Source organism: Bufo gargarizans, unplaced genomic scaffold (assembly GCF_014858855.1).
Source record: "Bufo gargarizans isolate SCDJY-AF-19 unplaced genomic scaffold, ASM1485885v1 original_scaffold_822_pilon, whole genome shotgun sequence".
Taxonomy (NCBI): domain Eukaryota; kingdom Metazoa; phylum Chordata; class Amphibia; order Anura; family Bufonidae; genus Bufo; species Bufo gargarizans.
Window position 1 is genome coordinate 196,872 of NW_025334711.1, and position 21,196 is coordinate 218,067.

Here is a 21,196-nt window from a genome sequence, read left to right on the forward strand (position 1 = left end):
TTTCCTGTGTTTCTGTTATCTGTTCTGCCAGTTATGTTTGAGTCACCTTGTGTGTATTCATATGTCTCTGTTCAGCAAGCCCTTTCTGCAGCGTGCTATGGGCAAGGCCATGCAGTATACCACTGGTGGAGCAAGTCCTTCTCTGCTCATTGTCACTCCTGGTTCCTTGCTATGTACTCCTGCTTGTGTTTTTAGTTGCCTGCTTGTATTTGCCTATTTGTTATGTTTGCCTATGTACCGTCGGTACCTTCTGGTACCTGTTGTCCGTTTGCTCCTGTTGTCACTGTCTAGTTCACGCTCCAGAGTAGACCCTGGCAACTCCCTGCGGCAAATCCTAACCCTACCATCTGGGGCCCTAGTGAATACCAGGAGTTGCTTAGTCACGCCCCTCTGGAGTATTACTAGACAGTGGCGCAGTGGGGGTTTTCCTGTGTTTCCCTCCTTGGATTCTGTTTGTGCAATAAACTCTGTTGTGACTGTACCGTATTGCTGTATGTTTTTGCTTGACGACGCGGAGGTCTGCCACTGGATCTCTAACTCGTGACACCAGCCTTATGCCTCGTCTCAGGGAGGAGACTGGAGAAGCCAGCCCTATGCCTCGTCTCAGGGAGGAGACTGGAGAAGCCAGCCCTATGCCTCGTCTCAGGGAGGAGACTGGAGAAGCCGGCCCTATGCCTCGTGTCGGGGAGGAGACTGGAGAAGCCAGCCCTATGCCTCGCCTGTATTGTTTTGTACCTGAATTCCTTCAGTAAAGAAGCATACTGGTTTACTGCAGACCCTGACTCTCTGGACTTATTTCCCATTGGGGTGCACCACTCCTTACCATCTCTTCCAGAGAGCAGCAACATGCGGTGGCACCTCAACAATGTCTGGGGGCCCAGCATAGCGTTAGGGCCACCCCAAACCCGGCCACTGCATCTGTCATCCACATAAAAGTTCTTATCAACAACCTGACAAGCATCAGATCCAAATTTTCTTCTCAATCCATAGATTGCCCTAGCAGGAGAGGGACTGTTGCCAAAGACATGTACCTTCATGCGGTAATCTATGACCTCACTGTTGACATTGTTGTCCTTGTCTCATAGGAGCCTAAGCCTAAGGTCATTTCTGTTGTCTTTCCTGACAATAAAGCAGTGGAACATTTGCTGGATGTCAGCCATTACTGCAACAGGTTCTTGTTGGAAGCTGATGAGCACTCCCATGAGATTGGTCCCAGTGAGGAGCTGGTTGTTGAGAGAGACACTTTCATACTGAGCACTGAAATCAAACACCACTCTTATTTGTTTAGGTTTGTGAGTGTGATACATGTCAAAGAATAGGAGGTACGAGCATTCTTCTTCTAGAGGTGGTGCAGGTGCTGCATGATCTCTGTCAAATATGCTCTGCATAAAGTCCACAAAATGTTTCTCCATTTCTTTTTTTGCTAGTTTTGTTCTTGGAGAGCGGAAGGGTCAGTGCTACCCAGCTGCTGGAATCATCTGGAGCTAATTCCTTTTCCATAATTTTAAGAAATTCCTTATTCTCTCTTGTAGGTGCTTATTTGTTGTCTTCACTTGCTAGATTAAAGGCTGCCGATCCCAGGACAAAGAAGAAGGAGTGTTATCTTGAAGGTTGTGTGGCCACTTACTGTCAGTGAACTTCTCTTTCACTCAGTAATGGTGCGGACATGTTGAAAATAAGTGCTGCGACCATTTGGTAAGACATGGGTTTTAAATGAGGAAATATAGCCTAGATCAACGCGTCGTTGGGCAAAAGGAGCATCATAGGATTCATTGATTTGTTGGCGTACCATGTGTACCAGGAGAATGTCTCTGCCAAGCAGAAGTAGGATGTTTGTGCTCTCGTCAAAGGATGCTAATTCCTTGGCTGTAGACTTTAGATGAGTATGATGAAGAGCCACTTTTGTTATAGAGGGATCTGTGGATGACATTGTTATGGGGGATCTGTGGATGACACTGTTATGGGGGATCTGTGGATTACACTGTTATGGGGGATCTGTGGATGACACTGTTATGGGGGATCTGTGGATGACACTGTTATGGGGGATCTGTGGATGACACTTTTATGGGGGATCTGTGGATGACACTGTTATGGGGGATCTGTGGATGACACTGTTATGGGGATCTGTGGATGACACTGTTATGGGGGGGATCTGTGGATGACACTGTTATGGGGGATCTGTGGATGACACTGTTATGGGGGATCTGTGGATGACACTGTTATGGGGGATCTGTGTATGACACTGTTATCAGGGATCTGTGGATGACACTGTTATCAGGGATCTGTGGATGACACTGTTATGGAGGAGCTGTGGATGACACTGTTATGGGGGATCTGTGGATGACACTGTTATGGAGGATCTGTGGATGACACTGTTATGGAGGATCTGTGGATGACACTGTTATGGGGGATCTGTGGATGACACTGTTATGGGGGATCTGTGGATGACACTGTTATGGGGGATCTGTGGATGACACTGTTATGGGGATCTGTGGATGGCACTGTTATGGGGATGTGTGGATGGCACTGTTATCAGGGATCTGTGGATGACACTGTTATGGAGGAGCTGTGGATGACACTGTTATCAGGGATCTGTGGATGACACTGTTATCGGGGGATCTGTGGATGAAACTGTTATGAGGGATCTGTGGATGACACTGTTATGAGGGATCTGTGGATGACACTGTTATGGAGGAGCTGTGGATGACACTGTTATCAGGGATCTGTGGATGACACTGTTATCGGGGGATCTGTGGATGAAACTGTTATGAGGGATCTGTGGATGACACTGTTATGAGGGATCTGTGGATGACACTGTTATGGGGGATCTGTGGATGACACTGTTATGTGGGATCTTTGGATGACAATGTTATGGGGGATCTGTGGATGACAATGTTATGGGGGATCTGTGGATGACACTGTTATAGAGGATCTGTGGATGACAATGTTATGGGGGATCTGTGGATGACACTGTTATAGAGGATCTGTCGATGACACTGCTATAGGGGGATCTGTGGATGACACTGTTATAGAGGATCTGTGGATGACACTGCTATAGGGGGATCTGTGGATGACACAGTGTCAGCTTTCTTCTTCCCTGATGATATCTCTTATCTGCATATTTTTCCATGTTGCACCGGTTGATAATTAGTACTCCGGATCACTCTCCATCTCCAGCCTCCTCCACAGACTCCTCTTCTTCCCACAAGCTGGTCTCCCACTCCAAGCGCTTTATCCTCTGACACATCTTGACAGCACTGGACTCGAGCTCGGCCAGCAGCCGGGCCAGCTTGGTCTGCAGGGAGTTCAGGTTGACCTCCAGCCTCCTCACCTTGTTGTCCAGCTCTTGCTGCTTGGCCACTAGTTCAGCCGCCAGGTTCTCGTCGAGTTTATTCATCCTGAGTAGAATTTCCCGACCCTTCTCTTCCAACATGGCCTTGGCATCAGGGTACTCAGTGAGGACATCTTTAAGGTCTTCCTTAGAGAGGCAAAAGAGATCTGAGTAGCCAATGCTCTTTATGTTAGCAGTTCTGCGGTTCCCAGACATGTTACCTGCAAGTAAAATACAAACCGGAACAGTAAAGAGAATAAAACATCTGGAGGCGAAAATTGAAATGTCCCCGCCCCCCCCAGGCCAAATTCTTGACCTAACCCCTTCCCTCCAGCCAGACGTGTAACTTGACCTGCATGCACTTTCTATAATACTGGTGTCTTATTATGCAGCACAAGGGTCTTTGGGCCCCTCAGGCTCCTGGGCCCAGTAGCGACTGCTACCTCTGCACCCCCTATAGCTATGCCCCTGGCGGCACCTGGTTTTGATGTAAAGCACTGTCGTTTGCATAAAGCTGCGTATGTGTTATAATACTGCCCCCACTTGTTGAAGAGCAGAACTACAGTCAGGAATGTAATGTGGTCGGGGCCTAGCTCTCGGTGGTGCACCGTCCCGCCCGACCTCCTTCCTGATTTTGCACACAGGCCCCTCATCCACAGAGAATGACTCCAGTATTATAAAGGGCACAATATGGCGGACAGCGTCACTGGCTTAGTGTTAAGGCGCCGGGGCTTCCAGTTGCACTACTGGTTTTCCCTGTACCCCACATTCATGCCGTGTCACAGAACTTGGGGTTCACCTTTAATATTGATGATACTGATCTCTCCGAAGTACATGCCTTCCCCGAGGACTGCGAACTCCGTTACCCCGTCATCGGCCACCACGGCCAGCTTCCCCTCCTTGATGATGTACATCTCACGGCCAATGTCCCCCTTCTTGCAGACGTACTCCCCGGGGCTGTAGACTTGTGGCTTCAGCTTCAGCACCAGCTCCTCCAGTAAACTCTTTTCGCAGTGCTGGAAGATCTGCACCTTGCTGAGGGTGGACATGTGGACGCTGACCGCCACCTCCACCCTCAGCTTCTCTGGCAAATTCTCTAAGATCTGGTTCTCATTGGTCAACTTCTTATTGATCTGGAGGTGCTGGTGCCAGGCGATGACCTTCTTATTCAGGCTCCTGTTCACCTTGTACATCTTCATGTACAGCTTGACCTGGTCGTAGTTGGGGTAGAAAGACTTGTCCGCGCTGTTCAGGTTGGAGACCACAGAGCTGATGCTACCCATGATGGTGGCAAACCCCAGGACGGCAATGAGGAAGTCCACCACCATGAAGATGTACTCCTCCTCCTGCATGGGAGCGGGGATGTCCCCCACCGTGGTTAGGATGAGGGTGGAGAAGTAGAAGCTGTACAGATACTGACGCCCCAGACGTCCAAAGTCGGGGTCTGAGATGTTGGGGTACACCCACTCATCCTTTCCGAACCCTATGTAATTGGAGAGAGCGAAGTAGATGCAGCTGTTCCAATGAATGACCACAAAGATGTAGGCCATCAGCTTGCTGATGCGGAAGACGTTGGGGTAGGGGATCCGCGTCTCCGTGCGGTCAAACGACTCAAAGAGACGATGGAAGCGTAGGAAGCGATTGACCCGGACAGCGGGAGTGTGGATGCCAAATCTGAAATACAGGAAGTCGGTGGGAAGGATGGACAGAAGATCCCAGCGAAATTTAGAAGAGCGGACATAGTACCCGGCGATCAAGCGTCTGTCAGTGACCAGGATTCCTTCCTGCAAAAAACCTGAAGGAAAATTCAAGATTTATCACAGGACGTAACATGTTCTACTCATGTCCCTCACTGTTCTAGTCCTGATCACGACCCGCATCAAGTCTCCAGTCACACCCAGAGCTGTATACATAATTCTGCTGTAACGTCATGTCTTATCCACCTGTCATATCCAGGGCTGTGTACTCCAGTCACATCCAGAGCAGTATTAAAACCCCAATCACAACCACAGGTTAATTATAATTCTGCCCTTACATCATGTCTTCTTCACTTGCATCCAGAGCTGTATACACAATTCTGCCCTTACATCATGTCTAATACTGTACTCACATCCAGAGCTGTATATGTAATTCTGCCCTTACATCATGTCTAATACTGTACTCACATCCAGAGCTGTATATGTAATTCTGCCCTTACATCCTGTCTCATACCTCACTCACATCCAGAGCTGTATACATAATTCTGCCCTTACATAATGCCTCATACCTCACTCACATCCAGAGCTGTATACATTATTCTGCTGTTACATCATGACTCATACTGTACTCACATCCAGAGCTGTATACATAATTCTGCCCTTACATAATGCCTCATACCTCACTCACATCCAGAGCTGTATACATTATTCTGCCCTTACATCATGCTTCATATTGTACTCACATCCAGAGCTGTATACATTATTCTGCTGTTACATCATGACTCATACTGTACTCACATCCAGAGCTGTATATGTAATTCTGCCCTTACATCCTGTCTCATACCTCACTCACATCCAGAGCTGTATACATTATTCTGCTGTTACATCATGACTCATACTGTACTCACATCCAGAGCTGTATACATTATTCTGCTGTTACATCATGACTCATACTGTACTCACATCCAGAGCTGTATACATAATTCTGCCCTTACATAATGCCTCATACCTCACTCACATCCAGAGCTGTATACATAATTCTGCCCTTACATCCTGTCTCATACCTCACTCACATCCAGAGCTGTATACATTATTCTGCTGTTACATCATGACTCATACTGTACTCACATCCAGAGCTGTATACATTATTCTGCTGTTACATCATGACTCATCCTGTACTCACATCCACAGCTGTATACATAATTCTGCCCTTACATAATGCCTCATACCTCACTCACATCCAGAGCTGTATACATAATTCTGCCCTTACATAATGCCTCATACCTCACTCACATCCAGAGCTGTATACATTATTCTGCTGTTACATCATGACTCATACTGTACTCACATCCAGAGCTGTATACATAATTATGCCCTTACATCATTCCTCATACTGTACTCACATCCAGAGCTGTATACATAATTCTTCCCTTACATCATGCCTCATACTGTACTCACATCCACAGCTGTATACATAATTCTGCTGTTACATCATGCCTAATACTGTACTGACATCCAGAGCTGTATACATAATTCTTCCCTTATATCATGACTCATACTGTACTCACACCCAGAGCTGTATACATAATTCTTCAGTTACATCATTCCTCATACTGTACTCACACCCAGAGCTGTATACATAATTATTCCCTTATATTATGACTCATACTGTACTCACATCCAGAGCAGTATACATTATTCTGCTGTTACATCATGACTCATACTGTACTCACATCCAGAGCTGTATACATAATTCTTCCTTTATATCATAACTCATACTGTACTCACATCCAGAGCTGTATACATTATTCTGCCCTTACATCATGCCTCATACTGTACTCACATCCAGAGCTGTATACATAATTCTGCCCTTACATCATACTATTTTCAAGTCCTAACCTGAGCTCCATTTATTACTGTGTTTAAATCTTATCCACCAATCGCATCCAGAGCTGCATTCACAGTTCTGCTGTTACACCATGTACAGTAGTTTGCTGCTCCACATCTCCCAGAATGCACTGCAGCATTTTATAATCTGACCGACAATGAGGCAGCAGGGAACAGAGAGATATAAGGTCCTACAACTGGAGGCTGAACAGCCAATTTATAGCATTGTGAATGCAGCTCTGAAGGTGGCTGGAGAATATTCAGGACCTTGATACTTTGAACTAGATGGCTGAGTTCACCCATTGCCGAGCCCTGTGACCCACCTGTATGGAAGTTGGCGATTATGTCCATGATGTACATGATGTCGCACAGGTAATCCAGGCACAGCCAGACCAGGAGGTACTGGTACTGGACCTCAGTGAAGCAGGATCTGGGGAGACACATGGCAAAGAGTAAGTCTTGCTGGGTAGAGGCAGAGGGAGCTGCTTAATTCAGAGCCAGGACACAGAGCCGTGTGCAGGCAGAAGAGCACACTGACCACAATGCTCATGGGCCGGAGGCATTTCATGCCGGGGATGCACATAGCTCGAGGTCGGGTGGACGTGGGCTACGTGCTCCAGGTTTTCCAGGAGAGAACATCCATGATCTAAACTCTGAAGAGGCCACAAGTGTACTACTAACCCCCCATCAGCACAAGAAAGAGAGTGAGATCACCACTGCCTCTCCATGGGGCCTGTTCATTGCTGTCATTGAGATAGGTCCCAGGGGGTGAGCGTCCCACCAAAAAGATGACCAATGCCTCAAACTGACCACTCATCTATATACAATCAGGCCTCTGGCTCCTCCCTCATAAAGTGTCCCTGACTCCTCCCTTTTCATGTGTCTCAGACTCCTCCCTCATCAGGTGTCTCTGGCTCCTCCCTTATCATGTGCCTCTGGCTCCTCCCTCATCATGTCTCTGGCTCATCACTTATTAGTTATTTTTGTCTTCCTCAAGTGGCTTTAATTTTTCCTTAATAATGTATCTCTGGTTCCTCCCTCATCATATGTCTCTGGCTCCTCCCTCATCAGTTATTTCTGGTTCCTTCCTCATCAGGTATCTCTGGTTCCTCCCTCGTTAGGTGTCTCTGGCTCCGTTCTCATCAGGTGTCTCTGGTTCCTCCCTCGTTAGGTGTCTCTGGCTCCGTTCTCATCAGGTGTCTCTGGCTCCTCCCTCATCAGGTGTCTCTGGCTCCTCCCTCATCAGGTATCTCTGGCTCCTCCCTTATCAGGTATCTCTGGTTCCAACCTCATCAGGTATTTCTGGTTCCTCCCTAATCAGGTATCTATGGCTCCTCCCTCATCAGGCATCTCTGGTTCCTTTCTTAAAAGGTGTCTTAAAAGGCGTCTCTGGCTCCTCCCTCATCAGGTACCTCTGGTTCCTCCATCATCAGTTATCACTGGTTCCTCCCTCATCAGGTATCTCTGGTTCCTCCCTCGTTAGGTGTCTCTGGTTCCTCCCTCATCAGGTGTCTCTGGCTCCTCCCTCATCAGGTGTCTCTGGTTCCTTTCTCATCAGGTGTCTCTGGCTCCTCCCTCATCAGGTGTCTCTGGCTCCTCCCTCATCAGGTATCTCTGGCTCCTCCCTTATCAGGTATCTCTGGTTCCAACCTCATCAGGTATTTCTGGTTCCTCCCTAATCGGGTATCTATGGCTCCTCCCTCATCAGGCATCTCTGGTTCCTTTCTTAAAAGGTGTCTTAAAAGGCGTCTCTGGCTCCTCCCTCATTAGGTACCTATGGTTCCTCCATCATCAGTTATCACTGGTTCCTCCCTCTTCAGCTGTCCCTGGCTCCTCCCTCATCAGGTGTCTTTGGCTCCTCCCTCATGAGGTATTTATGGTTCCTTCCTCGTAAGGTGTATCTGGATCTACCCTCACCAGGTGTGTCTGGTTCCTCCCTCATCAGGTGTCTCTGGCTCCTTTCTCATTAGGTGTCTCTGGCTCCTCCCTCATCAGGTATATTTGGCTCCTCCCTCATCAGGTATTTCTGGCTCCTCCCTCATCAGGTATCTCTGGCTCCTCCCTCATCAGGTATCTCTGGCTCCTCCCTTATCAGGTATCTCTGGCTCCTCCCTCATCAGGTATCTCTGGCTCCTCCCTCATCAGGTGTCCCTGGCACCTCCCTTATCAGGTATCTATGGCTCCTCCCTCATCAGGCATCTCTGGTTCCTATCTTAAAAGGTGCCTTAAAAGGCGTCTCTGGCTCCATCCTCATTAGGTACCTCTGGTTCCTCCATCATCAGTTATCTCTGGTTCCTCCCTCATTAGTTATCTCTGGCTCCTCCCTCATCAGGTGTCTTTGGCTCCTCCCTCATCAGGTGTATCTGGCTCCTCCCTCATCAGGTGTCTCTGGCTCCTCCCTCATCAGGTGTCTCTGGCTCCTCCCTCATCAGGTGTCTCTGGCCCCTCCCTCATCAGGTGTCTCTGGCTCCTCCCTCATCAGGTGTCTCTGGCTCCTCCCTCATCAGGTGTCTCTGGCTCCTCCCTCATCAGGTGTCTCTGGCTCCTCCCTCATCAGGTGTCTCTAGTTCCTCCCTCATAAGGTGTCTCTGGCTCCTCCCTCATCAGGTCACTCTGGCTCCTCACTCAACAGGTGTCTCTGGTGCTTCCCTCATCAGGTGTGTCTGGCTCCTCCCTTATCAGGTGTCTCTGGCTCCTCCCTCATCAAATGTCTTTGGCTCCTCCCTCATAAGGTGTACCTGTCTCCTCACTCACCAAGTGTCTCTGGCTCCTCCCTCATCAGGTGTATCTTGCTGCTCCCTAATCGGGCGTCTCTGGTTTCTCCCTCATCAGGTGTCTCTGGCTCCTCCCTCATTAGGTGTCTCTGGCTCCTCCCTAATCAGGTGTCTATAGTTCCTCCCTTATCAGGTGTCTCTTGCTTCTCCCTCATCAGGTATCTCTAGTTCCTTCCTCATAAGGTTTCTCTGGCTGCTCCCATATCAGTTATCTCTGCTTCCTTTTGTAACACCCCAGAGTTGTGTTACAAAACTCTTTTACCCCGCTACAATCTGTTAAGAGCTTTAACTTTTTCATCTGATGTAATTTTACATTATATCTTCACAGATGTGCATGAAACCTTGTTAAATCTAATTATTGCTGTAATTTCCATGTTCACCAGCAGATGGCAGCAATGTGTTAGCAAGGACTTAGGTTCAATTTAGTACTTCTAAGCTGGAATAGTTAGTTCCAGCTTAGCTCCCCCTCTGTGAGCAGAGTGGGCTGTGCCCACATCCTGCAGCATGGGGTGAGAAGGAAGTTAGAAGTAGTGTAGCCCACCCCCTGCTAGGGGTAGAGTGTGTGTGTAGGAGCTCCCTGAGATAGAGAAGAAAGCCAGGATCTTGTCTCGGCTGAGACATTGATCATCATCCCCAGCCTGAGACCTGCAGCCTCAGCTGGATGAAGGAAGCAGACAAACTCCAGTTCCAGAAAGAAAGCATACCCTGAGAAGATAACTGTGAGTAAAGTCCAGAGACCCAGGAGAAGCCATATTCCTCCTCAGCTAGTCAGTCCCCATACAGCAGAAGATAGAGAGTGGAGAAACCAATATCCTGCTACAGTATAGAGCTACAAAGCAGACGTCCTTTCCTGCAAAGCTCCAGGTTGATAGAGCAGAAGATAAATTCCTGCCAAACATTGCCAATACCTGCTGGAACCAAAGACTAAAGCTGTATCTTGCTTGGATTAAAGTTACAATCAGTAAAGACAAGTTTGAACTTCACCAAAGGTCTGGATCTCAATTTCTGCTGCAAATTACTCCTACTAGCACTACACTCAATTTATTGCTAGTGAGCCAGGATCCAGGAGTCCGGCCGTACCCAGGTAAGAGACACCGTTGACACCATTATCACCACCATACAGAGACATCACACCACTCTGGCATTCCTAACCTGGGGCGTGAGTGATGACACCTTAGAAGGGCCCTGTGACAGTACCCTGCGCACGCTGCAATTGGCGTCACAAACAAACTATAGACTATTATACCCATATCCTGACCCACTGCATAATTTGGCGTCAGTGTAACCGTACCACGGTCCGGCTCATTGCAAATTTGGCATCACAAACAGGATCCAATTGTGTGCCAACAGGATCCGACTGTGTGCCTTAACTTGGGATCACATTGTGTGCCAACAGGATCCAACTGTGTGCCAACAGGATCCAACTGTGTGCCAACAGGATCCAACTGTGTGCCTTAACTTGGGATCACATTGCATGTGTAACACTGCTACAAGGCCTGAGGACTGTGCACAACCCTGGACGGCCTTCTCTAAATGCCTTCCTTTTCTAAAAATAAAGGACTGTTGGGGGCCACTACATGGACTGCACTTGATGGGTGAAGAACTGTTGGCCATTTGTTCAGTGTGTGTTGCCCTTGTCTTGGCTTGTCAGGACTCCCCCCAACTACTTTAACCCTTTGTATCCGAGTTTACATCGTTTTATCCCCTTTCTCAGGTTACTTGATTGCCTTATGGAACTGCGGCTCTCATTATGCTGCTTTTATACGTGTTTTATATGACATTTTATACCCTTTCAATGGATTACAAATAACTCTATTATTCCCATTGGATTACAAATGACTTTGTTTCCAAAGGATTCAACTTTAAAGCACTTCAAAAGAAAAAGGACTCCAGCTAGATTTCAGCTTATTATTACTGCACTGACACATAATATACTTAGACAGGTTATGCACCCTTAAAAGCCTGCACCCAAAGAAAAGACTTAAACGTGTACCTGAGCTCTTTGGGATTTATACTGTGATATTATTGCACTAATGTTTCCTAATGTTTACATGTTATTGGTCTTTCCACATGCAACATCTCTCAAGTGCAACTCTTAAAGGGGTTGTCCGGGTTCAGAGCTGAACCCGGACATACCCTTATTTTCACCCCGGCAGCCCTCCTGAGCCTGGCATCGGAGCATCTCATGCTCCGATGCGCTCCCGTGCCCTGCGCTAGATCGCGCAGGGCACAGGCTCTTGTGTTTACAATAACACACTGCCGGGCGGTAACTTCCGCCCAGCAGTGTGTTCGGTGATGTCACCGGCTCTGAGGGGCGGGCTTTAGCTCTGCCCTAGCCGTTTTACTGGCTAGGGCAGAGCCAAATCCCGCCCATCAGTGCCGGTGACGTCACCGGGGTTCCTGTCAGCCCCATAGAGAGCCCTGGTACGTCACCGGAACTCAGAAAAATGCCTTTGCCCTGCGCGATTTAGCGCAGGGCAAAGGAGAGCATCGGAGCATGAACTGCTCCGATGCTCATGTCAGGGGGGCTGCCGGGGTGAAAATGGAGGGATGTCCAGGTTCAGCTCTGAACCTGGACAACCCCTTTAAGTGCACAGACTGAATTATACCAGAATGTGACCAGAAGGGGACCACAGGTAATTCCAGACATGGTCAATGCTAACAATGTTTACATTTTTCCTCGTACTCCTCCTACTTGTCCATAACCTCCTGAAATACCCCCACATCCATTCACCCAGCAAGGAACTATCCGTCTCTCCCTCCATCTTACCTTCTCATCTGACCGCTTCGCTTGCACAAACCTGTTTGCCAACATAAAACACTTCCTTCTCAAACACACACAGACACCTCATGCCCTCTCTTATTCTCACCTATTAACACTTTCTCTGCTTCTCCTTACTGCTGGTGATATCTCTCCAAATCCAGGCCCCCCTCAGCAAATCCCCATTATCACCTCCATGTCCCAATACAAATCTCCTTCTACAAATTCCTGCAACCCCTTAAACCTAATTACCATTCCTCTGACCCCTGCCCCTTTGGTTCCTCTTGCAGGAGCATTATGGAACGCGCGCTCCGTCTGTAACACACTGTCCTACATTCATGAACTTTTCACCTCTCAAAACCTTTCCTTTCTGGGTCTCACAGAAACATGGCTGACACCCTCAGACACCTCCTCCCCTGCTGCCCCCTCTTATAGTGGATTTCAATTCACTCACACCCCCCGCCCCGGCTGCAAACATGGTGGAGGAGTTGGTCTTCTCCTATCAGACACCTGCTCCTACAGCCCAACTCCGCTGCCACCCTCCATTACACTCACCTCATTTGAAGTACACTCTGTTCGCATCTAGTCTCCCTCCAACCTTCAAGTAGCCGTAATTTACCGCCCCCCAGGCCCAGCCACCATCTTTCTTGACCACCTGGCTACTACACTTTCTTTCTGCCGACATCCCCACTATCATCATGGGTGACTTCAACATCCCTATTGACACCTGCCACTCGACCGCCTCTAAACTCCTATCACTCTCTTCCTCCTTCGGCCTATCACAGTGGTCTTCTGCTCCCACCCACAGAGATGGTCACACTTTGGATCTGATCTTTTCCCGCCTCTGCTCCCTATCTAACCTTTCTAATTCGCCTCTCCCCCTATCTGACCACAACCTACTCACCTTCTCCTCACTGGTCTCTTCTGTAGCCCCCCGGTCCACACACCAGCACACCCCGCAGGAACCTTAAACATCTCGACTTTCGCTTGCTTTCTGACTCTCTTCTCCCACTCTCTACCATCTGTTGCCTCCAAGACCCAGAAGCTGCTACCACCCTATACAACACCACAATAAGTACAGCTCTGGACACTGTTGCCCCCCTCACACACAACAAAATCCGGAAAATCAACAGACAACCCTGGCACACCAACCTGACCAAGAAACTCAGACAAGCTTCCAGGGCTGCTGAGCGGCGATGGAAAAAATCCCCTTCTATAGATCATCTCACTGCATGGAAGCAATCCCTCCTCATATTCAAATCCTCACTCGCTGATGCAAAACAGGCGACTTCTCATCTCTCATATCTTCCCTGTCACACAGCCCTAAACAACTTTTTAGCACTTTTAACTCCCTTCTCCGTCCCCCAGCGCCCCCACCCTCTCCTCTCTTCTCAGCTGAGGACTTTGCCAAATATTTCAAACAAAAGATAGTCCACATCAGAGAAAGCTTTACTACACAGTCCCCACAGACCCTCTACACAACTGCTCGGTCCTCTTCTCCCAAAACCCGCTTCTCCACCATTACAGAAGAAAAACTCTCCACTCTACTCTCCAAATCACATCTGACCACCTGTGCACTTGACCAAATCCCATCCCACCTCATCCCTAACCTCACTGCAGTGTTTATCCCAGCCCTAACTCATCTCTTCAATCTATCACTAAACTCTGGTGTCTTCCCCTCTGCCTTTAAACATGCTACCATTACATCCATCCTCAAAAAGCCTTCACTTGACACATCTTCCTTGTCCAGTTATCGCCCCATATCACTTCTTCCGTATGCCTCAAAGCTACTTGAACAACATGTCCATTCAGAACTGTCCTCCCACCTCTCCTCCTGCTCCCTCTTTGACCGCCTACAACCTGGCTTCCGATCCCACCACTCGACCGAGACTGCCCTTACCAAAGTCACCAATGACCTACTGACAGCCAAAACCAAGAAACAATACTTTGTCCTCCTTCTCCTTGACCTGTCCTCTGCCTTCGACACTGTTGACCACTCCCTTCTGTTGCAAACTCTCTCATCTCTTGGCATCACTGACCTGGTCCTCTCCTGGATCACATCATACCTCACAGACCGGATGTTTAGCGCCTCCCACTCCCGCACCACCTCCTCGTCTCATGCCCTCTCTGTTGGTGTCCCGCAAGGCTCTGTCCTAGGACCCCTGCTCTTCTCAATCTACACTTTTGGCCTGGGACAGCTCATAGAGTCCCATGGCTTTCAGTATCACTCCTACGCTGACGACACACAAATCTACCTCTCTGGTCCAGACATCACCACCTTACTATCAAGAATCCCACAATGTCTATCTTCTATATCATCCTTCTTCACCTCTCACTTTCTTAAACTTAACATGGATAAAACAGAATTCATAATCTTTCCCCCATCTTGTTCAACCCCCCCCCCACAGACCTATCTATCATGATCAATGGCTGCACACTCTCCCCAGTCAACCAAGCCCGCTGCCTTGGAGTGACCTTAGATTCTGCCCTTTCCTTCCAACCGCACATCCAACCCCTTTCCACCACCTGCCGCCTCCAACTCAAAAAAAAAAAACGCATCCGTGCTTTCCTTAACTTTGAATCTTCGAAAATGCTTGTACATGCCCTCATCATCTCCCGCCTAGACTACTGCAACATTCTCCTCTGTGGCCTCCCATCTAGCACTCTCACACCCCTCCAATCTATCCTCAACTCCGCTGCCCGACTAATCCACCTCTGCCCCTGTTACTCCTCTGCCTCTCCCCTTTGCCAATCCCTTCACTGGCTCCTCATTGCCCAACTAATTCACTTCAAAGTACTTACAAACACATACAAGGCCGTCCATAACCTGTCCCCTCCCTACATCTCTGAGCTACTTTCCCGATACACCCCCACACGCACTCTCCGATCCTCACAAGACCTCCTTCTTTCCTCTCCTCTTATCACCTCTTCTCACAATCTCCTCCAAGATTTCTCCCGTGCATCCCCCATACTCTGGAACTCGCTGCCCCAACATATCAGACTCTCACCTACAGTGGAATCCTTCAAAAGAAACCTGAAAACCGACCTCTTCAGACAAGCCTACAACCAGTGACCCTGCTGCCTCTATACCGCCATGACCTGCTTCACCCGCACCTACTGTGTCCTTCTCCCATACCATGTAGATTGTAAGCCTCGCGGGCAGGGCCCTCTCTCCTTCTGTACCATCTCGTCTTGTTTATGATTAGTGCAATTGTCTGTATTATGAATGTGCACCGCTTATCATATGTACAGCGCTATGGAATGAATGGCGATTTAATAATAAATAATATTAATAATAATGATAATAATGTTATGTAACGTTCGAGTATCATATACCCGTTGTGTGTATTCTCTTCTAGGTGCCGCAATGTGACCTCATGCACTTATTGTGATTTTGCACTTAGCCAGATATGTAGCACTTTACTCCTGTGTGCCTTGCTTTACAGCTCTTGTTCTCTTCCCCCCTTTATACGGACTGCCTCTGCGGACGCTTAATACTAATGGCCTACACCCGGTGTTATATACCCATAGGTACCCAGGGTAGGACCAAGTGGTAAGTCCCGGCAGGTCCGGTAACTACACGGGTAACCACGCTGATTTGGGAAAGGTTAGAGGAGTTTTTGACCCCTCCTTCCCGCCTGTTATGTGTTCAGGATTTCTCCCACCTTGAGGTGTCTTCCAGGAGTTCCATGGGATTTTAATACCCTCCTCCTGTGACTGCCAGAAGTGCAAGGAGAAGCTGATACCTTCCCCTTCTGTGCCTTTGCCTAAGGTATGGTACCCCAAGCTCTAGAGCCATTTAGCTACCCATAGTCACCCTAGTGATCGTGCTTTATGCCTTATATTTTGACTTTGGTGCAGGGAAGGGAATACTGGATAAAGCCACCCTTCTATTTGCAGGCATTCCATTACACAATGGTGGGATTACGGAGTAAAGACACCCCCATGCTTTCTTTGGTGTTAGGATCCAGAATACTTCAAAGTCAGTCAGTAGTGAGTGCTTTGTGCAGACCATTGGTTCACTGGTTATACCGAGAGGGAAACTGTTAATTAGGACACCCTACTCATGCAGGAAGGAACCTCAGGGTAGCCGTTTCATGTTTGTCTTTGTATGTCTTTATATGTAATACATGCAGCACTTTGTATTTAATTTGGGTACCCCAGAGCTGGTTCCTCTCCTCCTAAGCATAAGCCGAGGGCGGCTTAACTCAAAGTAAGGGGGAATGTAACACCCCAGAGTTGTGTTACGAAACTCTTTTACCCTGCTACAATCTGTTAAGAGCTTTAACTTCTGATGTAATTTTACATTATATCTTCACAGATGTGCATGAAACCTTGTTAAATCTAATTATTGCTGTAATTTCCATGTTCACCAGCAGGTGGCAGCAATGTGTTAGCAAGGACTTAGGTTCAGTTTAGTACATCTAAGCTGGAACAGTTCTTTCCAGCTTAGCCCCCCTCTCTGAGCAGAGTGGGCTGTGCCCACATCCTGCAGCATGGGGAGAGATGGAAGTTAGAAGTAGTGTAGCCCACCCTATGCTAGGGGTAGAGTGCGCGTTTAGGAGCTCCCTGAGATAGAGAATAAAGCCAGGATCTTGTCTTGGCAGAGATATTGATCATCATCCCCAGCCTGAGCCCTGCAGCCTCAGCTGGATGAAGGAAGCAGACAAACTCCAGTTCCAGGAAGAAAGCATACCCTGAGAAGATAACTGTGAGTAAATTCCAGAGACCCAGGAGAAGCCATATTCCTCCTCAGCTAGTCAGTCCCCATACAGCAGAAGATAGAGAGTGCAGAAGCCAATATCCTGCCACAGTATAGAGCTACAAAGCAGACGTCCTTTCCTGCAAAGCTCCAGGTTGATAGAGCAGAAGATTAATTCCTGCCAAACATTGCCAATACCTGCTGGGACCAAAAACTAAAGCTGTATCTTGTTTGGATTAAAGTTACAATCAGTAAAGACAAGTTTGAACTTTACTAAAGGTCTGGATCTAAATTTCTGCTGAATATTCCTCTATTACTCCCACTAGCACTACACTCAATTTATTGCTAGTGAGCCAGGAGTCCAGCCGTACCCAGGTAGGAGACACCGTTGACACAGTTACCACTGCCATACAGAGATATTACACCACTCTGGCATTCCTAACCTCGGGCGTGAGTGATAACACCTTACAAGGGCCCTGTGACAGTACCCTGCGCACGCTGCAATTGGCGCCATGAACAAAACTATAGACTATTATACCCATATCCTGACCCACTGCATAAAGTGGTGTAAGCCTGCTCATTAAACTTTCTCATCAGGTGTCTCTGGCTCCTCCCTCATCCATTATCTCCAGTTCCTTTCTCATCAGTTATCTCTGGTTCCTTTCTCATCAGCTATCTCTGGCTCCTCCCTCATCAGGTATATTTGGTTCCTTTCTCATCAGTTATCTCTGGTTCCTTTCTCATCAGCTATCTCTGGCTCCTCCCTCATCAGGTATATCTGGTTCCTTTCTCATCAGGTGTCTCTGGTTCCTTTCTCATCAGGTGTCTCTGGTTCCTCCCTCATCAGGTGTGTCTGGTTTCTCCCTCATCAGTTATCTCTGGTTCCTTTCTCATCAGGTGTCTCTGGCTCCTCCCTCATCAGGTATATCTGGTTCCTCCCTCATCAGTTATCTCTGGTTCCTCCCTCATCAGTTATCTCTGGTTCCTTTCTCATCAGGTGTCTCTGGCTCCTCCCTCATCAGGTGTCTCTGGCTCCTCCCTCATCAGGTGTCTCTGGCTTCTCCCTCATCAGGTATCTCTGATTCCTTCCTTATCAGGTGTCTCTGGCTTCTCCCTCATCAGGTATCTCTGATTCCTTCCTTATCAGGTGTCTCTGGCTCCTCCCTCATCAGGTATATGGCTCCTCCCTCATCAGTTATCTCTGGTTCCGTTCTCATCAGTTATCTGTGCTTCCCTTCTCATAAGGTGTCTCTGGCTTCTCCCTCACCAGGTATCTCTGGCTCCTCTCTCATCAGGTGTCTTTAGCTCCTCCCTCATCAGGTATCTAGGTCTCCTCCCTCATCAGGTATTTTTGGCTCCTCCCTCATCAGGTGTCTGTGGTTACTCCCTCATCAGGTCTCTATGGCTCCTCCCTCACCAGGTATATTTGGCTCCTCCCTCATCATGTATCTTTGGCTCCTCCCTCATCTGGTATCTCTGGATTCTCCCTCATCAGGTATCTCTGGTTCCTCCCTCATCAGGTGTCTCTAGCTCCTCCCTCATCAGGTATCCTTGGCTCCTCCCTCATCAGGTATCTCTGGCTCCTCCCTCATCAGGTATCTCTGGTTCCTCTCTCATTAGGTGTCTGTGGCTCCTCCCTCATCAGGTATCCTTGGTTCCTCCCTCATCAGCTATCTCTGGCTCCTCCCTCATCAGGTATATCTGGATCCTCCCTCATCAGGTATATCTGGTTCCTCCCTCATCAGGTATCTCTGGCTCCTCCCTCATCAGGTATCTTTAGCTCCTCCCTCATCAGGTATCCTTGGCTCCTCCCTCATCAGGTATCCTTGGCTCCTCCCTCATCAGGTATCTCTGGCTCCTCTCTCATTAGGTGTCTGTGGCTCCTCCCTCATCAGGTATCTCTGGTTCCTCCCTCATCAGGCATCTCTGGCTCCTCCCTCATCAGGTGTCTCTAGCTCCTCCCTCATCAGGTATCTCTGTCCCCTCCCTCATCAGTTATCTCTAGCTCCTCCCTCTTGTGTTCCATGGTAATGTGATGGATGTTCACAAGGGCTGTACCCTCTTCTGGCCTTCTCATTTTTAAACGGGTTGTCTAACTTTAGCAGATAGCATTTACCTGGTAAAGGTAATATAATGCACCTACTAATGTTTTGTGATTCTCCATATTGCTTCCTTTGCTGGCTGGATTATTTTTTCCATCACATTATACACTAGTCGTTTCCATGGTTATGACCACCCTGCAATTTATCAGTGGTGGTCGTGCTTGCACACCATATGAAACAGCAGTAACCTATGTGCGCTGCCACAGTCCTGACCACCAGAGAGGCGGCGCTTTTTCCTATAGTGTGAGGAGATGGAATACAGGGTGGTCATAACCATGGAAACGAAACGATCCGTTTATAACGTGATGGAAAAATGAATCCAGCCAGCAAAGGAGGCAATATGGAGAATCACAATACATTAGTAAGTGCCAGGTCTTAACCTTCTCTACATGATAAATGCTATTTGCTGAAGTGAGAGGACCCCTTTAACTAAGGATGTGCAGCGGGGCCTCCACCACCTCTGGAAGCCCCTCCAGACCCTGGACACCTGACCATCACCACCTAAATGTCTCTGCCGCCCATGGAGGGGCCTTCCCTCCACCAAGACACAATCCCCAGGGGGAAGGTGGTGCCCCAGGTACTACAGCTCCAGACACCGACCAGCAAAGGACCTACTCCCGGGACTGTAGGGCGGGGATCAGCAACCTCCAGCTGGTCTGAAACTACAACTCCCAGAATTCTTGTCTGCCAAGCATGTTGCATGCTGGGAGTTGTAGTTTCACAGCAGCTGGAGTGCCGAAGGTTGCTGATCTATGCATTCAGCAGAATAAGAGTTCACAGTACTGCAAACAGCTCCGGAACAGGAAAACCCTCACCATCTCCAGCAGGGGGCAAGGGGGTCTGTACTGGAGGGGTCACTGATTAACCCTTTCAGATATCACCTCTTACTCAGGCCCACCATATAATGCCCTCAGTGAGCACCCACCAGGCTCTGACCTGCTCCGGGGCCTACAGTCTGCAGTCACTCCACGTGGCCTCAGCCACGCACTCACTCACTTCCTGTCCAGTCTGTGCTACTACAGTGACATCTAGTGGCTGAGATTAACATTGCAGGCGGTAGTGTACAGCACAGTACAACATGGTGCACATAGCGGGAGAAAGCCCCTGACATGACACATGTGCAGGTCCTCGAAGAGGTGAACACCGTAGATGCTGCATGACTGTGCTCTCAGACAGTGTCAATAAAGTTTGTTGAAGAGGATGAGACAATCCCTGGGTAATACCCAAAGGTCCTCAAGTATAGAAGCAGGGCAGAGAAAAGGGGGAGGAGTCTCCTATATTGACCAATCACAACCCAGCTTTTATTTTCTCAACTGTACTAGAAGAAAGAGGGCCATGATCTGATTGGTTGCCAGGGGCTACACCTTAATTTTTTCTGTTTTCAATTAACTTTATTAACACAAGCTTTGGAAACACCTGGTGATACCTGCAGATGATGATGACCCAGTTGTATGCGATGGGCACGATCATGATGTTGAGCCAGGTGTAGTACCAGCCTCCGGCCGGGTCCAGAATCCACGCCCGCTTCTGGGTGCTGCCAAAATAACCAGAAGTCTTCTGTAAATGGTGCGTAATCCCCATATAATGAACAATTCTGGCTCTTTTAGTCTCCTAGTTCTCCACGATGCTTGCTGTCAGAATCTTCCCATTCACTGACAGCAAGCAGATTCCATGAAAATGGTGAGAAATTCCCCAACGGGTTATTTGCCAGCTTCTCAAGAGACACATATGAGATGATGAGCTGTGTATCTCCACTACCACCCCCATCATCCACCTCTTCCCACTCTCCTACCTGGGGTTTTGTGTGTTCTCCATGGGTTTGGTCCAGGCTTTGATCTCCTCTTTCTCCATCTTGACTTCCTCCTTCATCCTCTCGGCTCGATGGGACATCATCTGGGTCAGGGTGTTCATGGCTGCGGTTGAGGGGTCCGGCCACCATTAA

At 48.4% G+C, this 21,196-nt stretch overlaps 1 protein-coding gene across 1 annotated transcript; it reads right to left on the minus strand.

Moving 5' to 3' along the window:
- Nucleotides 1-2,971: 2,971 nt before the first annotated feature.
- On the minus strand, nt 2,972-21,196 carry CNGA4 (cyclic nucleotide gated channel subunit alpha 4). The gene is made up of 5 exons (XM_044275052.1): nt 21,047-21,196; nt 20,681-20,788; nt 7,239-7,345; nt 4,131-5,126; nt 2,972-3,552 (listed from the first exon to the last, which is right to left on the minus strand). Exons 1-5 carry the CDS (start codon nt 21,163-21,165, stop codon nt 3,161-3,163), a joined length of 1,722 nt encoding a protein of 573 aa, XP_044130987.1. The 5' UTR covers nt 21,166-21,196; the 3' UTR covers nt 2,972-3,160.

Coding starts and splice junctions, on each gene's coding strand:
- CNGA4 (XM_044275052.1), bottom strand. CDS start 21,165: ATGAACACCCTGACCCAGATGATGTCCCATCGAGCCGAGAGGATGAAG. Junction 20,789..21,046: donor GAGAACACACAAAACCCCAG/GTAGGAGAGTGG, acceptor TTATTTTGGCAG/CACCCAGAAGCGGGCGTGGA. Junction 7,346..20,680: donor TGGGTCATCATCATCTGCAG/GTATCACCAGGT, acceptor GTGTCTCCCCAG/ATCCTGCTTCACTGAGGTCC.